Raw genomic sequence first — 17,648 nt, 5'->3', positions numbered from 1 at the left:
GGAATGTCTCAAAACATACAGAGCATTTTTCGTTTACCCTGGCATTGCACCTCCCTCCACGTCCCTCCTACATCAGTAGTGCTTTGTGCCAAAACGGCATCCTGTGCTGGGCACACAACTTCTCTCCACACAGAATGGTGGGTCAACAGCCTGCGGGGCCGCTGCTTGCTCCCTTTCCGCCAACACGGGGAACACGGGCTGTGTGAACATGAAGGAGCTGTACCTGCGTTTGACGGGTGGACCGTCTGTCAGTGAATTGATTAGACACAGACCAAACAAATTCCTCAAATGCTGATGAGCCTGCGATGAGGTTGGGAGCAGACACCTGGACAGACATGGTAGGTGGAGGGACAGTCTCAGGACTGTGGTCAATGTTGTGGAAACCGAGGCTTAAAGCGCTGCTGTTACTGCTGCTAAGTCGTTTCTGTCGAGTCTGACTCTGTGGGACCCCATAGACGGCAGCCCACCAGGCTCCCCTGTCCCTGTCATTTTCCAGACAAGAACACTGGAGTGGGGTGCCATTGCCTTCTCTGCTTGAAGTGCTCTTGGGACATATAGCATAAAGGGCAGCAGCACGCCAGAAGGATTCCCCAGGATGCAAAACTCCAGAAATATGTAGATAATTACAAATAATATACATGTTAATGAAGACTTCTCTCTGGACTAGAACATACAAATAGTTTAATCATTTTAACATTTATGGAAAAAATCTTTACCATTTACAGAAAGGTTACAGCAACGTGTGAGGCTTGTGTCCATTGATCTCGATGGTTCTCCATGTTGTGAAATGTTCACCCAGGTTCATTTCTCATTTGAGCCTCTAGGGGAAGAGGCGTGGCCCCTGAGTGACAGGTTGGCTGTGGGGCCTGGCAGGGACAGTGACATCTCAGAAGGACTCCCTGGAGAGCCCCTCTCCCCTCTCATCCACACTCACCCAGAGGGCCCTCTGCCCGCACCGCCCCCACCATGAGCCCCTGCCTCCTGGGCTGTGTGGTCTTCTGTCTCCTGCAGGCAGGTGAGTCCTGGGGGGCAGGGTCCCCTTCAGGGTCCCAGCACTAAGCCTCTGCGCTGTGACTGCAGCATCGGTCCTCCTTCTCCACAGGGGTGGTCCATGCTGGTGTCACTCAGGCCCCCAGATTCCAGGTCGTGACGACAGGACAGAGGGTGACAGTGACATGTACTCAGGATCTGGGTCATGACCCCATGTACTGGTACTGACAAGACCTGGGACACGGGCTGAGGCTGATCCATTACTCAGCTGGGCCTCCCAGCACAGAGAAAAGAGATGTGCCCGATGGGTACAGAGTCTCCAGACCAAGCAAAGGGAACTTCCCTCTCACGCTGGAGTCCGCCAGCCGCTCCCAGACATCTGTGTACTTCTGTGCCAGCAGTTACTCCACGGCACTGCACGGCCACCTCCTCTCTGTGCAAAAGGACTCATGAGGGCCCCATGCAGGCTCCTAGCACTGGGAGTCTCAGGGCTTTGCAGGCCATGTGTCTGCAGTGTGTCCCTGGGTGTGTGGACTCGGTTGGCTTGAGCCTCACTCCCAGGCCTCGGGGCCATGTGTCCACCATTGATCTCTGTCTTTCCTCTGCATCCTCCCTGTGAACCAGGAAGATGCTTCTCCAGCTCAGATTCCTAGTCATCACCTGAGCCTGAGACCTAGGAGGAAGGTTGTTTGTAAATTAGATACATCTAGACACTCTTGTCTCACCACAGGCAGCTCATTTCTATCTTTCTGGAAGGTTCTCCCCCAGCCTGGCTCTCACCTGGTCTCTGCTCTTGTCCACCTTTCCCAAGCAGGGAGGACATTCCTCTCCCCACCTCCCTGCATCAGCTCCCTGGCCCTCTCTACCACAGCCACAAGGCCCTCCCTCATCTGGCTCAGGTCCCTTCCCAAGTCCCAGGGAGGCTTTTAAAGTGGCCACTCCATGTGGTCTGTTTTGAGCAACATGTATGGACTCATGAAAAAGAAACAAACTTTAGTTAGTTACATATCATCCAAAAACTCACGTGAGCCCATCTAAAGGAGGACAGATTGTCTTTGTGTGTTCTCAACACACACCCACTGCCCTCTAATATCCTTAGCATGTCCCCTAACCTAGGCCACGTTGGCACCACCTGGCACCCTCATCAAAATCTTCTCAAAATCAAAATGAATCCTGCATGGCCCCCATTATATCATGATTTTACAAGTGCAGAAATAATTGAGTCCACATTTATAAAAAACTTCTTAATAGAAAGTATTACATGGAATTTGATAATGCTTAATTTAATAGAAAATCTCAACATATATGCCTCTGATTAATCAGAAGTAGTTATGAAGACATGTTTGCAGGCAGATTCACTTGAGATCCTCTGAGTATTTATTTTATGATCATGTATTTCCATCTTTAACTAACTACCATCATTGTGCTGGTGAAGCAATTATTTCCTTCTGAAGAAAATGTTCAGATCATATAGTTTTCTACCTCCAGAGGCTAAGAGTGGATTTGAAAATCAACCCTAATCATCCAGGCTAGGAAGGCAGTAGAAGTGCTGTGTTTGTGTGTGTGTGTGTGTGTGTGTGTGTGTGTTCAGGGTGTGGGATTTTTGTCTCCTTGTTTTAAACAGATCCTGCTAATCCATGAGGCCTCGACCTTTGACCAGTTGGAGGCACTGTGTTTCCATGGTAAGTGTGGTGTTTGGGGAGGGCTTGAGAGTCACCCTGGGGAGGGCAGCTTAAGGGAACCTTGGCTACATGCCTGCACCTGGGAGCAGGTTTGAGTTCCCTGAGTGGTCCTGGGAGCCAGCACAGACTCCTCACTGCCCAGGGGAGTGGGTACCTACCTGGAGTTTCAGGATGTGCCCAGGGGGCTGTCTCCTGGAGCAGCATGGCAAGGGGAGGGGAGAGGCTGGGGTATCTGGTGAGGGTTGGGAGATGAGTGTCTGGCAGGGTCAGACAGAGCAGAAGAAGACATGTTGTGGGCACATGGACCAGGGGATAAAACTCACCTCACACCCACCCTTTGCTGAGGGGCTGCGCAGGACAGGGAATGGCATAGAGAAGCCAGCCCTGGGTCCTGCCAAGGGGTCCAGGGGACAAGGGCAGCCTGCAGAGACACAGAGCAGTGATGTCATAAGCAAATTCTCCAATCAGGGAACAGGAGGGTCAGCGCTTTACACCACTCACTCCAGAAGTCCCGCCCTCGGCCAGCAGCAGCCTTGGGTTCCTGATGCTGCCATGGGCTCCAGGCTCCTCTGCTGTGTGACTCTCTGCCTCCTGGGAGCAGGTGAGTCCTGGACGCAGTGTGGGACTTTCTGAGATGTCTTTGCCTCCCTGAGATAGAAGCCTGGCACTGAGGGCTGCAACAGGAGGCTTCCCCTGTGCTCTGCCCTCAGTTTCCATCTGTCTCCTTCCCAACAGGCCTGGTGGATTCTGGGGTCACCCAGACCCCCAAATACCTGATCAGATCAAGAAAACTGCAAGCAATGCTCTGTCTCCTTCCCAACAGGCCTGGTGGATTCTGGGGTCACCCAGACCCCCAAATACCTGATCAGATCAAGAAAACAGCAAGCAACACTGAGATGGTCCCCTGAGTCTGGACACGGCTATGTATCCTGGTACCAACAGGCCCTGGGACAGGGCCCCCAGTTCCTTGTTCAGTATTATGATGGGAAAGTGCGTACCAAAGAAACATGCCAGATCGATTCTCAGGTGAACAGTTCAGTGACTCTCGCTCTCAGATGAACCTGAGCTCCTTGGAGCTGACAGACTCAGCCGTGTATCTCTGTGCCAGTAGGCAAGACACAGCCTTGCGTGATCAGGTGCCTCTGGTACAAAAACACTCCTGCCCCAGCTCAGGAAGTGGTTGCCGGGCATTGACTTCCAGCCAACGAGACCCAGGCACTGATAGAGTGGACAGCCTTTCCTAGACATTCTTTCCTGAAATTTTTTAATGCTCCTGAATTTTTTTAATTTTTAATGATATTGCAAGATAAGTATTATTTTATCTGCTTATTTATCTAAGGGGAAGTGACCTGCCCAGATCTCGTATTTCTTAACTGTTAGAGCAAGGAAGGCTACTCTAGTTTGTCCTTATCACTTGTGGTCCTCAACATGCCCCCCAACTGACCGCTGCAGGAATGATGTGTCACCCAGACCTGTGACGTGTGATCGTGCTCTGGGGAAACCAGCACATCAGGAGGTCACCACAGGTCCACAGTCAGGTAACCAGGAATAGCTACATAAATTTTAGGGTCCCTGCTTTCAAATACCACTTAGAATCTGCAGAGAGAGGAGCACTGCAGCCTCTGTGGGGCCTGCTATGTGTGGAATGAGGCACAACAAGATAACAGTTTGAGGAGCTCTATGATATTGTTACTCAGTTAATGCAATCCCCACTTCATAAGGAAGCAGTCCCATGGAATCAATGTCTCACATAAAATCAGAGCGCTTTTCATTTAACCTGGAGTCTGCCACCTCTCCCTGCATCCCTCAGACATATGCTTTCCTTTGTCATCCACTTGTGTGTGTGAGTGTTTAGTCATTTCAGTCGTGTTTGACTCTTTGTGACCCCACCGACTGTAATCAGTCAGGCTCCTCTGTCCATGGGATTCCCAGGCAAGCATGGTGGAGTGGGTAGCCATGTCCTCCTCCAGGGGATCTTCCCAACCCAGGGATCAAAACTGGGTGTCTTATCTCTCCTGCATTGGCAGGCAGGTTCCTTGCCACTCTCACAATCTGAGAGAAGCCCAGGCCATCCATGGTGCTGGGCAACTGGCTTCTCTCCACAAAGAAAGGCGAGCCCCAAGCTTGAGCTGGTTCTGCTTGCTGCTCCCCCTCCCACCTCAGAGACTGCAAGCACTGCGTGCAGTGAACAGGATGGGAATGTAGACGCATCTGGCAGGTGACCCGGCTGTTGGTGAATTGATAAGAAATAGAGCCAAGGGTTCCTCACGTGTGGGTAAGTCTGACCTGCAATTGGGGAACCAGATCCCAAAAGAGTCATTGCAGGTAGAAAGAAGGACACCAACAGGACTGTGGTTAATTAACAAAAGCAGAAACGGACACTTTCCCAGGTGGGGCTAAAGTGAAAGAAAGAAAGAAAGAGTACAGAACAGTCTTTTGGACTCTGTGGGAGAGGGAGAGGGTGGGATGATTTGGGAGAATGGCATTGAAACGTATAATATCATATATGAAACAAATCACCAGTCCAGGTTCGATGCAGGATACAGGATGCTTGGGGCTGGTGCACTGGGATGACTCAGAGGGAGGGTACAGGAAGGGGGGTGGGAGGGGGTACAGGATAGGGAACGTGTGTACACCCGTGGCGGATTCATGATGATGTATGGCAAAACCAATACAATATTGTAAAGTAATTAGCCTCCAATTAAAATAAATAAATTTAAATTTAAAAAAAAAAAGAGAAAGAAAAATAAAGTGAAGTTGCTCAGTCATGTCTGACTGGGATCCCATGGTCTGTAGTCTACCAGGCTTCTCTGTCCGTGGGATTTTCCAGGCTAAGGTTCTGGGGTGGGTTACCATCTCCTTCCGCAGGGGACCTTCCTGATTCTGCCTGCCCATGAGGGAGATGTAAGAGACTTGGGTTCAGTCCCTGGGGCTGGAAGATCCCTGCAGGAGGAAATGGCAACCCACTCCAGTATTCTTGTGTGGAGAATCCCATGGACAGAGGGGCCTGGTGGGCTACAGTCCACGGGTCACAAAGAGCCAGACACAACTGAGCAACTAACACTTACCTAGACACTTGAAGATGTATTTGGGATTCATGAGTCATAAAGGGCAGCAGGAAGCCCAAAAGATTTTCCTGAGATTCAACAATACAGCAATATGCAGGTAAAAGTAATATACGTATGAATGAAGAATTATCTCTAGAAAAAGTACATAAAGTTGCAAACTGTTTACAGAAAGGTTACAACAACTTGTAAGGCTCAGTCCATTGAGCTGGCTGGGTCTCCCTCTTGTGAACTGTTCACTTAGGTTCATTTCTGATTTGAGCCTGCAGGGGAAGGGGCGTGGCCCCCTGAGTGACAGGTTTGCTCTGGGGCCTGGCAGGGACAGTGACATCTCAGAAGGCCTCCCTGGAGAGCCCCTCTCCCTCTCATCCACACTCAGCCCAGAGGGCCCTCCGCCCGCCCCGCCCCCGCCATGAGCCTCTGCCTCCTGGGCTGTGTGGTCTTCTGTCTCCTGCAGGCAGGTGAGTCCTGGGGGGCAGGGTCCCCTTCGGGGTCCCAGCACTAAGCCTCTGCGCTGTGACTGCATCATCGGTCCTCCATCTCCACAGCGGCGGTCCATGCAGGTGTCACTCAGGACCCCAGATTCCAGGTCATGACGACAGGACAGAGCATGACACTGAAATGTACTCAGGATCTGGATCATAACTCTATGTACTGGTACCGACAAGACCCGGGACATGGGTTGAGGCTGATCCATTACTCACGTGGCCCTCCCAGCACGGAGAGAGGAGACGTGCCCGACGGGTACAGCGTCTCCAGATCAAGCAAAGAGAACTTTCCTCTCACGCTGGAGTCTGCCAACCCCTCCCAGACATCCGTGTACTTCTGTGCCAGCAGTTACTCCATGGCGCTGCACAGACACCTGCTCTCTGTGCAAAAAGACAGGGTCCCACGTGCAGGCTCCCAGCACCGGGAGCCTCAGAGCCCTGAGGACCACGTGCCAGCACTGTGACCATGCTGTGTGACCTGGACAGGCCTGCATCTGACCCCAGGGACTCGGGGACACGTGTCCACCATCAGGCTCTGTCTTTCTTTTGCATCCTCCCTGGATGCAGTTCGGAATGCGTCCAGTTCTGAGTAGTTCTGACTCTTCCTCATCAGCTTAAGACCTCCAGAAGGGAAGAATATTAGTAAATTAGATATATCTAGACCCTCTTGTCTCTCCATGGCACCTCATTGCTGTCTGTCTGGAAGTTTCTCCCGCAGCCTTGCTCTCAAGTGCTCCCTGCTCTTGCCCTCCAGAGGGGCGGTCTTTCCTCCTTTACTGCCTTGGCCTCAGCTCCCCTGCCCTCTCTGCTCCAGACACACTGCTCTCCCCTCATCTGGACCATGTCCCTTCCCATGACACAAGGAACATTGTACAATGCCTAAGTGGACGTGTTTGACCGAGTTCTTGGGGTCGTCAAAGAGAAAACAACCTCAGTTAATTGGAAACCAGCCAAAATCCCTTGGGAGTCCATTCCCAGGAAGAGAGACAGGCTGGGTGTGTGTTCTCCTTCCCTGCCCCTCTAAGCATCTCAATTAACCGGACCAGGTTTCTACCATTTACCTCAGAGAAATCTCAAAGTCAAAATATTTCCTCCATGGTGTCTTATTATATCAAGATTTTACAAGTTCATAGGAAATAAATAGGTTAATACACATAAAACCTCTTCATAAAATGCACCTGCTAGAATTTGGTAATGCTTAATTTAAATATGAAATCTGGAAATATATGGATCTGTTTAATCAAAATGAGGTCTGGAATACCGGTGTCCAGGCTGGCTTCATTGAGATCATGGAGCGCTTATTTTTATGGCCATATTACTCCATTTTAGCTAACTATTGTCATTGGAGCGGTGCAGGAATTATTTCCTTCTTAGTAGAAATGTCTAATCATACAGTGTTTTACCTCCACAGGAGCTAAGACTAGACTGGAAGATCAACCCTAATTCAGCCATGCTGGGAAGGCAGCATGTGAAGGGTGTGTGTGTGTGTGTGTGTGTGTGTGTGTGTGTGTGGGGGGTGGTGTGTGTGTGTCGTGTGTGTATGTGTGTGTGTGTGTAGGGGTTGAAAGTGTGGAGTGTAGGGAATTTGTATTCTTGTTTTGATGGAAGGCACAGATCCATGAGACCGTTGGCCACTAGGAGGCACTGTGGGCGCATGGTAAGCAGGGTGTGCTGGGAGGGGGTGAGAGTTACCCTGGAGAGGGCAGCTTAGGGGAACCTTGGCTATATGCCTGCATCAGGGAGCAGGATTGAGTTCCCTGAGTGGTCCAGACACATGGACCCAGCACAGACTCCTCACTGCCCAGGGGAGTGGGGACTTGCCTGGAGCCTCAGAATGTGCCCAGGGGATTCTCTCCTGGAGCACCATGGGAAGCGGAGGGTGAGGGGATTATTGTGTCTGGTGAGGGCTGGGTGATGAGTGTCAGGCAGCCACAGGAAGAGAAGAAAAAGCCATGTGATGGGCATATGGGGACCTGGGGACAGTGCTCAACTCACAACCACCCTTGGCTGAAGGGCTGTGCAGGACAGGGAAGGGCATAGAGGAGCCAGCCCTGGGTCCTGCCAAGGGGTCCAGGGGACAAGGGCAGCCTGCAGAGACACAGAGCAGTGATGTCATAGACAAATGCTCCAATCAGGGAAGCAGGAGGGTCAGCACTTACCCTCTCATCCGAGGAGACCTGCCCCCAGCCAGCAGCAGTCCTGGGTTCCTGATGCTGCCATGGGCTCCAAGCTCCTCTGCTGTGTGACTCTCTGCCTCCTGGGAGCAGGTGAGGCCTGGACACAGTGTGGGAGCTTCTGAGATATTCTCATGGGAGAAATATCTCAAATAAAAACAGAGCATTTTTCATTTACCCTGGCGTCTGCACCTCCCTCCACATCCTTCCTACATCTGAATTCCTTTGTGCCAATACGTCATCCTGTGCTGGGCACCCATCTTCTTTCCAGCAGGAGAGCTGGGGCACAGTCTTGAAGGGGCTCTACTTCCTTCCTGGCACCGACATGCGAAGCAGGGCCTCCGGTGAACAGGAAGAAGCTGTATCTATGTTTGGCCGGCAGACCATCTGTCAGTGACTTGATTAGAAATTTACCAAACAGATTCCTCAAATGTTGATGAGCCTGCAATGAGTTTGGGAGCAGAGACCTGGAGAAACATGGTATGAGGAGGGACAATCTCAGGACTGCGGTCAATGTTGCAGAAACGGAGGCTTGAAGTGCTGCTGCTGCTGCTGCTGCTAAATCCCTCTGTCGAGTCTGACTCTGCATCCCCATAGACGGCAGCCCAACAGGCTCTCCCATCCCTGGGATTTTCCAGGCAAGAACACTGGCATGGGGTGCCATTGCCTTCTCTGCTTGAAGTGCTCTTGGGACACATATCATACAGGGTAGCAGGACGCCAGAAGGATTTCCCCAGGATGCAAAAATTCCAGAAATATGTAGATAAATACAAGTAATATACATGTTAATGAAGACTTATCTCTGGACTAGAACATACAAAACATTTAATCAGTTTAACATCTACAGAAAAAATCTTTAACATTTACAGAAAGTTAACAACAATGTGTGGGCTTGCGTCCGGTGATCTGAATGGTTGTCTGTGTTGTGAACTGTTCACTTAGCTTCATGTCTGATTTGAGCCTCTGGGGGGAAGGGGCGTGGCCCCGGAGTGACAGGTTGGCTGTGGGGCCTGGCAGGGACAGTGACATCTCAGAAGGACTCCCTGGAGAGCCCCTCTCCCTCTCATCCACACTCAGCCCAGAGGGCCCTCTGCCCGTCCCGCCCCCGCCATGAGCCTCTGCCTCCTGGGCTGTGTGGTCTTCAGTCTCCTGCAGGCAGGTGAGTCCTGGGGGGCACGGTTCCCTTCGGGGTCCCAGCAAAAGCCTCTGTGCTGTGACTACAGCATTGGTCCTCCTTCTCCACAGGGTTGATCCATGCAGGTGTCACTCAGGACCCCAGATTCCAGGTCGTGAAGACAGGACAGAGCACGACACTGAAATGTACTCAGGATCTGGGTCATAACTCAATGTACTGGTACCGACAAGACCCAGGACTTGGGCTGAGGCTGATCCACTACTAAGCTGCCTATCCCAGCACGGAGAAAGGAGACGTGCCCGAGGGCTACAATGTCTCCAGACCAAGCACAGAAGACTTCCCTCTCACGCTGAAGTCTGCCAGCCGCTCCCAGACATCTGTGTACTTCTGTGCCAGCAGTTACTCCACGGCGCTGCACAGCCACCTCCTTTCTGTGCAAAAAAGCAGATGAGGGCCCTGCAGCCTGGAAATTGGGGAGCCCCTTGCAGGCTCCTAGCACCTGCAGTCTTGGAGCCCACAGACACATCCTGGCAGCACAGACAGCGATGTTTGATCTTCCTGGCACAGACCTGACAGCAGGGCCTCATGGACATGTGTCCACCCTCACTCTCTGCCTGTCACTGCAGCTGCCACTTGAGCCTAAAGATGCTACCCGGCTCTGACTCCTAGTCATCAGTCCGAACATAAGGCCTCCAAGAGGGAAGGTTGCTGGGAAATCAGATGCATCTAGACCCTTTTGTCTCTCCCCGGGCACCAAATGCCTGTCACTATGGAAGGTTCCCCCTCAGGCTGGCCCTTGCATGGTCTCTGCTCTTGTCCAACTTCCCAGATGTGGGACCTTTCTCTCCCACCTTCCTGGCCCTCGTTCCAACCCTTCTCTACTTCAGCCTTGCTGCTCCTCCCTCAACTGGGTCATGTCCTTGCCTATCACCCAGGGAACCTTGTAATGATCCCTAAGTGGGCATGTTTGAGTGTGCTCTCTGGGGTCCTCAAAGAGAATGCAACCTCAGTTAATTATTAATCATCCAAAATGCCCTGGTTGTCCCTGAGGAGGAGAGACAAGCTGTGTGTCTATGCATTCTCCACCATTGCCTGTGTTTAGCATCTAAATAGCTGAGAACCTGACGCTGCGAAAGACTGAAAGCAAGAGGAGAACTGGCTGGCAGAGCAAGAGGTGGTTAGATAGTGTCACTGACTCAACAGACATGAATTTGAGCAAACTGTGGGAGATAGTGAAGAACAGGGGAGCCAGGTACGCTGCAATGCATGGGGTTTCAATGAGTTGGACTCGAGTTAGCAGCTGAACAACAACACCAGCAAAAGCTAACCCAAGTTTGTAGCATCTCCTTCATCACAATCTTCTAAAAGTCAAAGTATTAAATATTTCCTGCATGAACTCATTTCTTTTCTCTTGAAATAAAAATCATAAATCAGCTATGGCAGGCTGGTGTGTGTGTTTCCAATCGTGTGTGTGTTCTTTAGAAAAACAAAGCAAGTGAAAACACAGTGCAATTGGCAAGCAGTGAAATATTTTCTAATATGAACACATCCACAACTATTAAATCTGGGCAGAAATCTTGGTTTCCACGCATATACCACATGGGGATGCTGTGGAACTGCCATACTCCAGAAGTATCTGGGGCAGAGCAAGGGGACAGTGTTAGTGCCTGGGACAAGGAGGCTTAAGAGAAAGCTTTGTTTGGTGTTTTTATTTCTTGAAGCCTTAACAGCACAGACACTAATTTGTAGGCTTGCTGTCCCCCCTGGGAGCCATGAACTTCAACTATGCAGAGCTGAGGGAGCCCTGAGGTTGCAGCAAAAGTGAAGCGTATGGAGCTGGGAGGGGGCAGAAAAGAGCAACAGAGAAGAGCAACACCTGCCCGAAGAGAAAACAAAGGAGCCCTGGGGAAGGGCGTCGGGCATAAAGCCAGCCTCGCCTCGACCAGCAGTCCAGCTCACACATCATCTAAGAGACTCTGCAGGACAGAGCAGGGTTCCTGGATCAGTGACCTGGCATGAGAGGTCAGATTCCTGGGAACCACCAGAGGCAATGACATCAGAGCAGTGACGTCACTGCCTCACCTCCAGTGAGAGGAAGGAGGCCCAGAACCCCAGCTCTCAGAGAGCAGAGCTCTGAGCAAGGAGATGCCTGCCTGCTCTGCCCTCCTGCCATGGGCTGTGGCCCCGTCTGCTGTGTGGCTCTGTGTCTCCTGGCAGCAGGTGGGGCCTTGGAACAGGGGGAACCCGTGTTCCTGGCCTGACTCTGCCTGAATCCAAGGCATCATCAGGTTCTCTCCCACGTTCTTTCTCAGCTCCAGTCTTCTTCCCCCACAGGCCTTGTGGATTCTGGAGTCACCCAAACCCCAAGATACCTGATTAAAGCAAGAGGACAGCGAGGGACCCTGAGATGCTCCCCTGTCTCTGGACACCTCTCTGTGTACTGGTACCAACAGGCCCTGGGCCAGGGCCCCCAGTTCCTCGTTCAGTATTACAGCCAGGACGTGAGGGGAGAAGCACAGCTCCCAGATCGATTCTCAGGAAAACAGTTCAGTGACTCTAGCTCTGAGCTGAACTTGACTTCCTTGGAGCTGATGGACTCAGCCGTGTATCTCTGTGCCAGCAGCCAAGACACAGCCCTGCATGATCAGGTGCCTCTGGGACAAAAACACTCCTGCCGCAGCTCAGGAAGTGGCTGTGAGGGTGACTGCCTGCCTGTCAGGCCTCCATAGATCCGGTAGACTCTCCCAGACGTTCTTCCTCTGCTGTGTTTTAATCCTTCCAAACATCATGCTAGGTAAGTATCATTTTACCTGTTTATACATCTGAGCAGAACTGATTGTCCGCCTCTTCTATTTCATTACTTTCAGAGAAAGGAAGTTGATTCAAGCCTGTTCTCATTATTTGTGGTCTTTGTCCCCATAAAACTGTCCCCCACATAGAATAACTAATACACATAAACACACAAACACACACGCACACATATACACACATACTCACAAACATGTTTTAAAGCAATTGGCTCACATAGTTGTTAAGGCTGGTAAGTCCAAAAGCTGCAAGCTGGTCTGGTGCTACTAGTGATGGAGGGGGAGCTGATGTTTAAGTTCAAAAGCAGAACTAATAGTCCAGTGGGAAGGCCATCGGCTGACAATTCTCTCTTACTTGGGAGAGGATCAGTATTCTTGTCTATTCCTCTTTTCATCTGGTTTCATGAAGGCCACTGACGTTATGGAGGGTCATCTGCTTTACGAATTAAAATGTTAATCTAAGCGGCCAGGGCACTAAGGGCAGGCATCTGCGGCTGGCGCACTAAGCATGGCCGAAAGCTACCCCACGTCCGAGGTCAGGGGCAGCGGCCTGGACTGCCAGGCTGAGACGGCCTAGGGATGGCTGAGAGGAGCTATCCCGCATCCTTGGCCAGTGACGGCAGCTGGAAGGAGCAACCCCACGCCCAAGGCCAGCAGCTGCTGCTTTGTGGAACAACCCCACATCCAAGGAATGATGGCTGCGTGGACACAGGAGGGCCTGGAGGAGCCATCCCATGTTGAAAGTCAGGAAGGGCGGCGGTGAGGAGATACCCCTCATCTAAGTAAGGAGCAGCAGCTGTGCTTTGCTGGAGCAGCTGGGAAGAGATACCTACCCCACGCCCAAAGTAAGAGAAACCCAAGTAAGATGGTAGCTGTTGCAAGAGGGCATCAGAGGGCAGACACACTGAAACCATTCTCACAGAAAACTAGTCAATCTAATCACACTAGGACCACAGCCTTGTCTAAATCAATGAAACTAAGCCATGCCTGCGGGGCAACCTAACACGAGCGGGTCATGGTGGAGAGGTCTGACAGAATGTGGTCCACTGGAGAAGGGAATGGCAAACCACTTCAATATTCTTGCCTTGAGAACCCCATGAACAGTATGAAAAGGCAAAGTGATAGGATACTGAAAGAGGTACTCCCCAGGTCAGTAGGTGCCCAGTATGCTACTGGAGGTCAGTGGAGAAATAACTCCAGAAAGAATGAAGGGATGGAGCCAAAGCAAAAACAATACCCAGTTGTGGATGTGACTGGTGATAGAAGCAAGGTCCGATGCTGTAAAGAGCAATATTGCATACAAACCTGGAATGTCAGGTCCATGAATCAAGGCAAATTGGAAGTGGGCAAACAGGAGATGGCAAGAGTGAATGTCAACATTCTAGGAATCAGCAAACTAAAATGGACTGGAATGGGTGAATTTAACTCAGATGACCATTATATCTACTACTGCAGGCAGGAATCCCTCAGAAGAAATGGAGTAGCCATCATGGTCAACAAAGAGTCCGAAATGCAGTACTTGGATTCAATCTCAAAATGACAGAATGATCTCTGTTCGTCTCCAAGGCAAACCATTCAGTATCACAGTAATTCAAGTCTATGCCCCAACCAGTAATGCTGAAGAAGCTGAAGTTGAACGGTTCTATGAAGACCTACAAGACCTTTTAGAACTAACACCCCCAAAAGATGTCCTTTTCATTATAGGGGACTGGAATGCAAAAGTAGGAAGTCAAGAAACACCTGGAGTAACAGGCAAATTTGGCCTTGGAATGCAGAAGAAAGCAGGGCAAAGACTAAGAGAGTTTTGCCAAGAAAATGCACTGATCATAGCAAACACCCTCTTCCAACAACACAAGAGAAGATTCTACACATGGACATCAGCAGATGGTCAACACCGAAATCAGATTGATTATATTCTTTGCAGCCAAAGATGGAGAAGCTCTATACAGTCAACAAAAACAAAACCAGGAGCTGACTGTGGCTCAGATCATGAACTCCTTATTACCAAATTCAGACTCAAATTGAAGAAAGCAGGGAAAACTGCTAGACCATTCAGGTATGACCTAAATCAAATCCCTTACAGCAGAAGTGAGAAATAGATTTAAGGGCCTAGATCTGATAGATAGAGTGCCTGATGAACTATGGACTGAGGTTCGTGACATTGTACAGGAGACAGGGATCAAGACCATCCCCATGGAAAAGAAATGCAAAAAAGCAACACGGTTGTCTGGGGAAGCCTTACAAATAGCTGTGAAAAGAAGAGAAGGGAAAAGCCAAGGAGAAAAGGAAAGATATAAGCATCTGAATGCAGAGTTCCAAAGAATAGCAAGAAGAGATCAGAGAGCCTTCTTCAGCGATCAATGCAAAGAAATAGAGGAAAAGAACAGAATGGGAAAGACTACAGATCTCTTCAAGAAAATTAAAGATACCAAGGGAACATTTCATGCAAAGATGGGCTCGATAAAGGACAGAAATGGTCTGGACCAAACAGAAGCAGAAGATATTAAGAAGAGATGGAAAGAATACACAGAAGAACTGTACAAAAAAGTCCTTCACAACCCAGATAATCACAATGGTGTGATCACTCATCTAGAGCCAGACATCCTGGAATGTGAAGTCAAGTGGGTCTTAGAAAGCAACACTATGAACAAAGCTAGTGGAGATGATGGAATTCCAGTTGAGCTATTTCAAATCCTGAAAGATGATGCTGTGAAAGTGCTGAACTCAATATGCCCGCAAATTTGGAAAACTCGGCAGTGGCCACAGGACTGGAAAAGGTCAGTTTTCATTCCAATCCCAAAGAAAGGCAATGCCAAAGAATGCTCAAACTACCGCACAATTGCACTCATCACACATACTAGTTAAGTAATGCTCAAAATTCTCCAAGCCAGGCTTCAGCAATACGTGAACCGTGAACTCCCTGATGTTCAAGCTGATTTTAGAAAAGGCAGAGGAAACGGAGATCAAATTGCCAGCATCCGCTGGATCGTGTAAAAAGCAAGAGAGTTCCAGAAAAACATCTACTTCTGCTTTATTGACTATGCCAAAGCCTTTGACTGTGTGGATCACAATAAACTGGAAAATCCTGAAAGAGATGGGAATAGCAGACCACCTGACCTGCCTCTTGAGAAATCCATATGCAGGTCAGGAAGCAACAGTTAGAACTGGACATGGAACAACAGACTGGTTCCAAATAGGAAAAGGAGTACATCAAGGCTGTATATTGTCATCCTGCTTATTTAACTTATACGCACAGTACATCATGAGAAACGCTGGACTGCAAGAAACACAAGCTGGAATCAAGATTGCTGGGAGAAATATCAATAACCTCAGATATGAAGATGACATCACCCTTATGGCAGAAAGTGAAGAGAAGCTAAAAAGCCTCTTGATGAAATTGAAAGAGGAGAGTGAAAAAGTTGGCTTAAAGCTCAACATTCAGAAAACGAAGATCATGGCATCTGGTTCCATCACTTCATGGGAAATAGATGAGGAAACACTGGAAAGTGTCAGACTTTATTTTTGGGGACTCCAAAATCGCTGCAGATGGTGACTGTAGCCATGAAATTAAAAGATGCTTACTCCTTGGAAGAAAAGTTATGACCAACCTAGATAGCATATTCAAAAGCAGAGACATTACTTTGTCGACTAAGGTCCGTCTAGTCAAGGCTATTGTTTTCCCAGTGGTCATGTATGGATGTGAGAGTTGGACTGTGAAGAAAGATGAGTGCTGAAGAATTGATGCTTTTGAACTGTGGTGCTGGAGAAGACTCTTGAGAGTCCCTTGGACTGCAAGGAGATCCAACCAGTCCATTCTGAAGGAGATCAGCCCTGGGATTTCTTTGGAAGGAATGATGCTAAAGCTGAAACTCCAGTACTTTGGCCACCTCATGCAAAGAGTTGACTCATTGGAAAAGACTTTGATGCTGGGAGGGATTGGGGGCAGGAGAAGAAGGGCACGACAGAGGATGAGATGGCTGGATGGCATGACTGACTCGATGGTCGTGGGTTTGAGTGAACTCTGGGAGTTGGTGATGGACAGGGAGGCCTGACGTGCTGGGTTGCATGGGGTCGCAAAGAGTTGGACACGACTGAGCGACTGAACTGAACTGATTCACATTTTGAAAGTGAAGTCGCTCAGTCGTGTCTGACTCTTTGTGACCCAATGGACTGTAGCCCACCAGGCTCCTCCATCCATGGAATTTTCTAGGCAAGAGTACTGGAGTGGGTTGCCATTTCCTTGTCCAGCGGATCTTCCCAATCCAGGGATGGAACCTGGGTCTCCCATATTGTGGGCAGATGCTTCACCATCTGAGCCAAAAAATATCCCTCTTTGGAGCACCCAGAAAAATAAAGCTAAATATCCATGGCAGAGTCAAGTTGACATATTGTATTAGTCAGGACACCATCTTCCAGGGTTGCACAAATTAGTAAGCGTGGAGTCCCTGGCAGGTAACAGGTCTCTGGATTTCTTGACTCCATTTGCAAATCTCTGCCAGCCTCCTCTAGTGTTTCCTAGGTCAGACAGTAGATATGGACACATTGTGACTTCAGCGCCTATATTTGAGGTCTTCAGATGTCACAGGAAAGAAAGTAATTATGCTTGCTTGTTCGATACATGAGATAAAGAGCAAGTAACTTACCCTCGGGCATTTTTACATCAACTTTATTGGCATATGAATTATAGTTAACATTTGAATAATGTGAAGTTTGGGGCCCCTGAACGAGCCTTAACCCTGCTGTAAAAGTTTTTTTTAAATTTAAGTCAATCCTGTTTTACGATGTCCCATCTGAAGATTCAACCAGCCACGATTGTGTGGTACTGTGAAAAGTGAAAGTGAAACTCACTCAGTCGTGTCTGACTCTTTGCCACCCTAGACAGTCCATGAAACTCTCCAGGCCAGAATACTGGAGTGGGTAGCCTTTCCCTTCTCCAGTGGATCTTCCCAACCCAGGGATCCCACTCAGGTCTCTCCCGTTGCAGGCAGATTCTCTACCAGATGAACAACAAGGTCTGTAGTTAGTATCTATCAAAGTTTCCACACAAAAGTGGACCCATGAAGTTCAAAATAGGGTGGTCCAAGGGGTCCGCTGTATATACAATAGCATTACACACTGTACAGTGAACAGATGGATGGTTTTGATCAATCCATATGTGTGTGCCCCTGGAACATTCACCTGTAAAGAATGAGAACATTTCATCACCAAAACTTCTCTGAGGCCCCATCCCAGGCCTGTCTCCTTCCCTGACAACCAACAATATGATTTCTGTTGCTGTTATTATTCTTTTTAAGTCCTGTTTAGCCC

At 49.4% G+C, this 17,648-nt stretch overlaps 1 pseudogene and 1 gene segment (V, D, J or C); both read left to right on the top strand.

Moving 5' to 3' along the window:
* On the top strand, positions 6,089-6,689 carry LOC108635880. The segment is given in 2 exon segments: positions 6,089-6,198; positions 6,286-6,689. Coding segments are annotated over 2 exon segments (453 nt in total).
* LOC102169952 lies at positions 9,426-9,985 on the top strand (annotated as a pseudogene).

The sequence above is a fragment of the Capra hircus genome, chromosome 4 (genome assembly GCF_001704415.2).
Source record: "Capra hircus breed San Clemente chromosome 4, ASM170441v1, whole genome shotgun sequence".
NCBI classification, from domain to species: domain Eukaryota; kingdom Metazoa; phylum Chordata; class Mammalia; order Artiodactyla; family Bovidae; genus Capra; species Capra hircus.
This window is presented reverse-complemented; position numbering and strand designations above follow the sequence as displayed.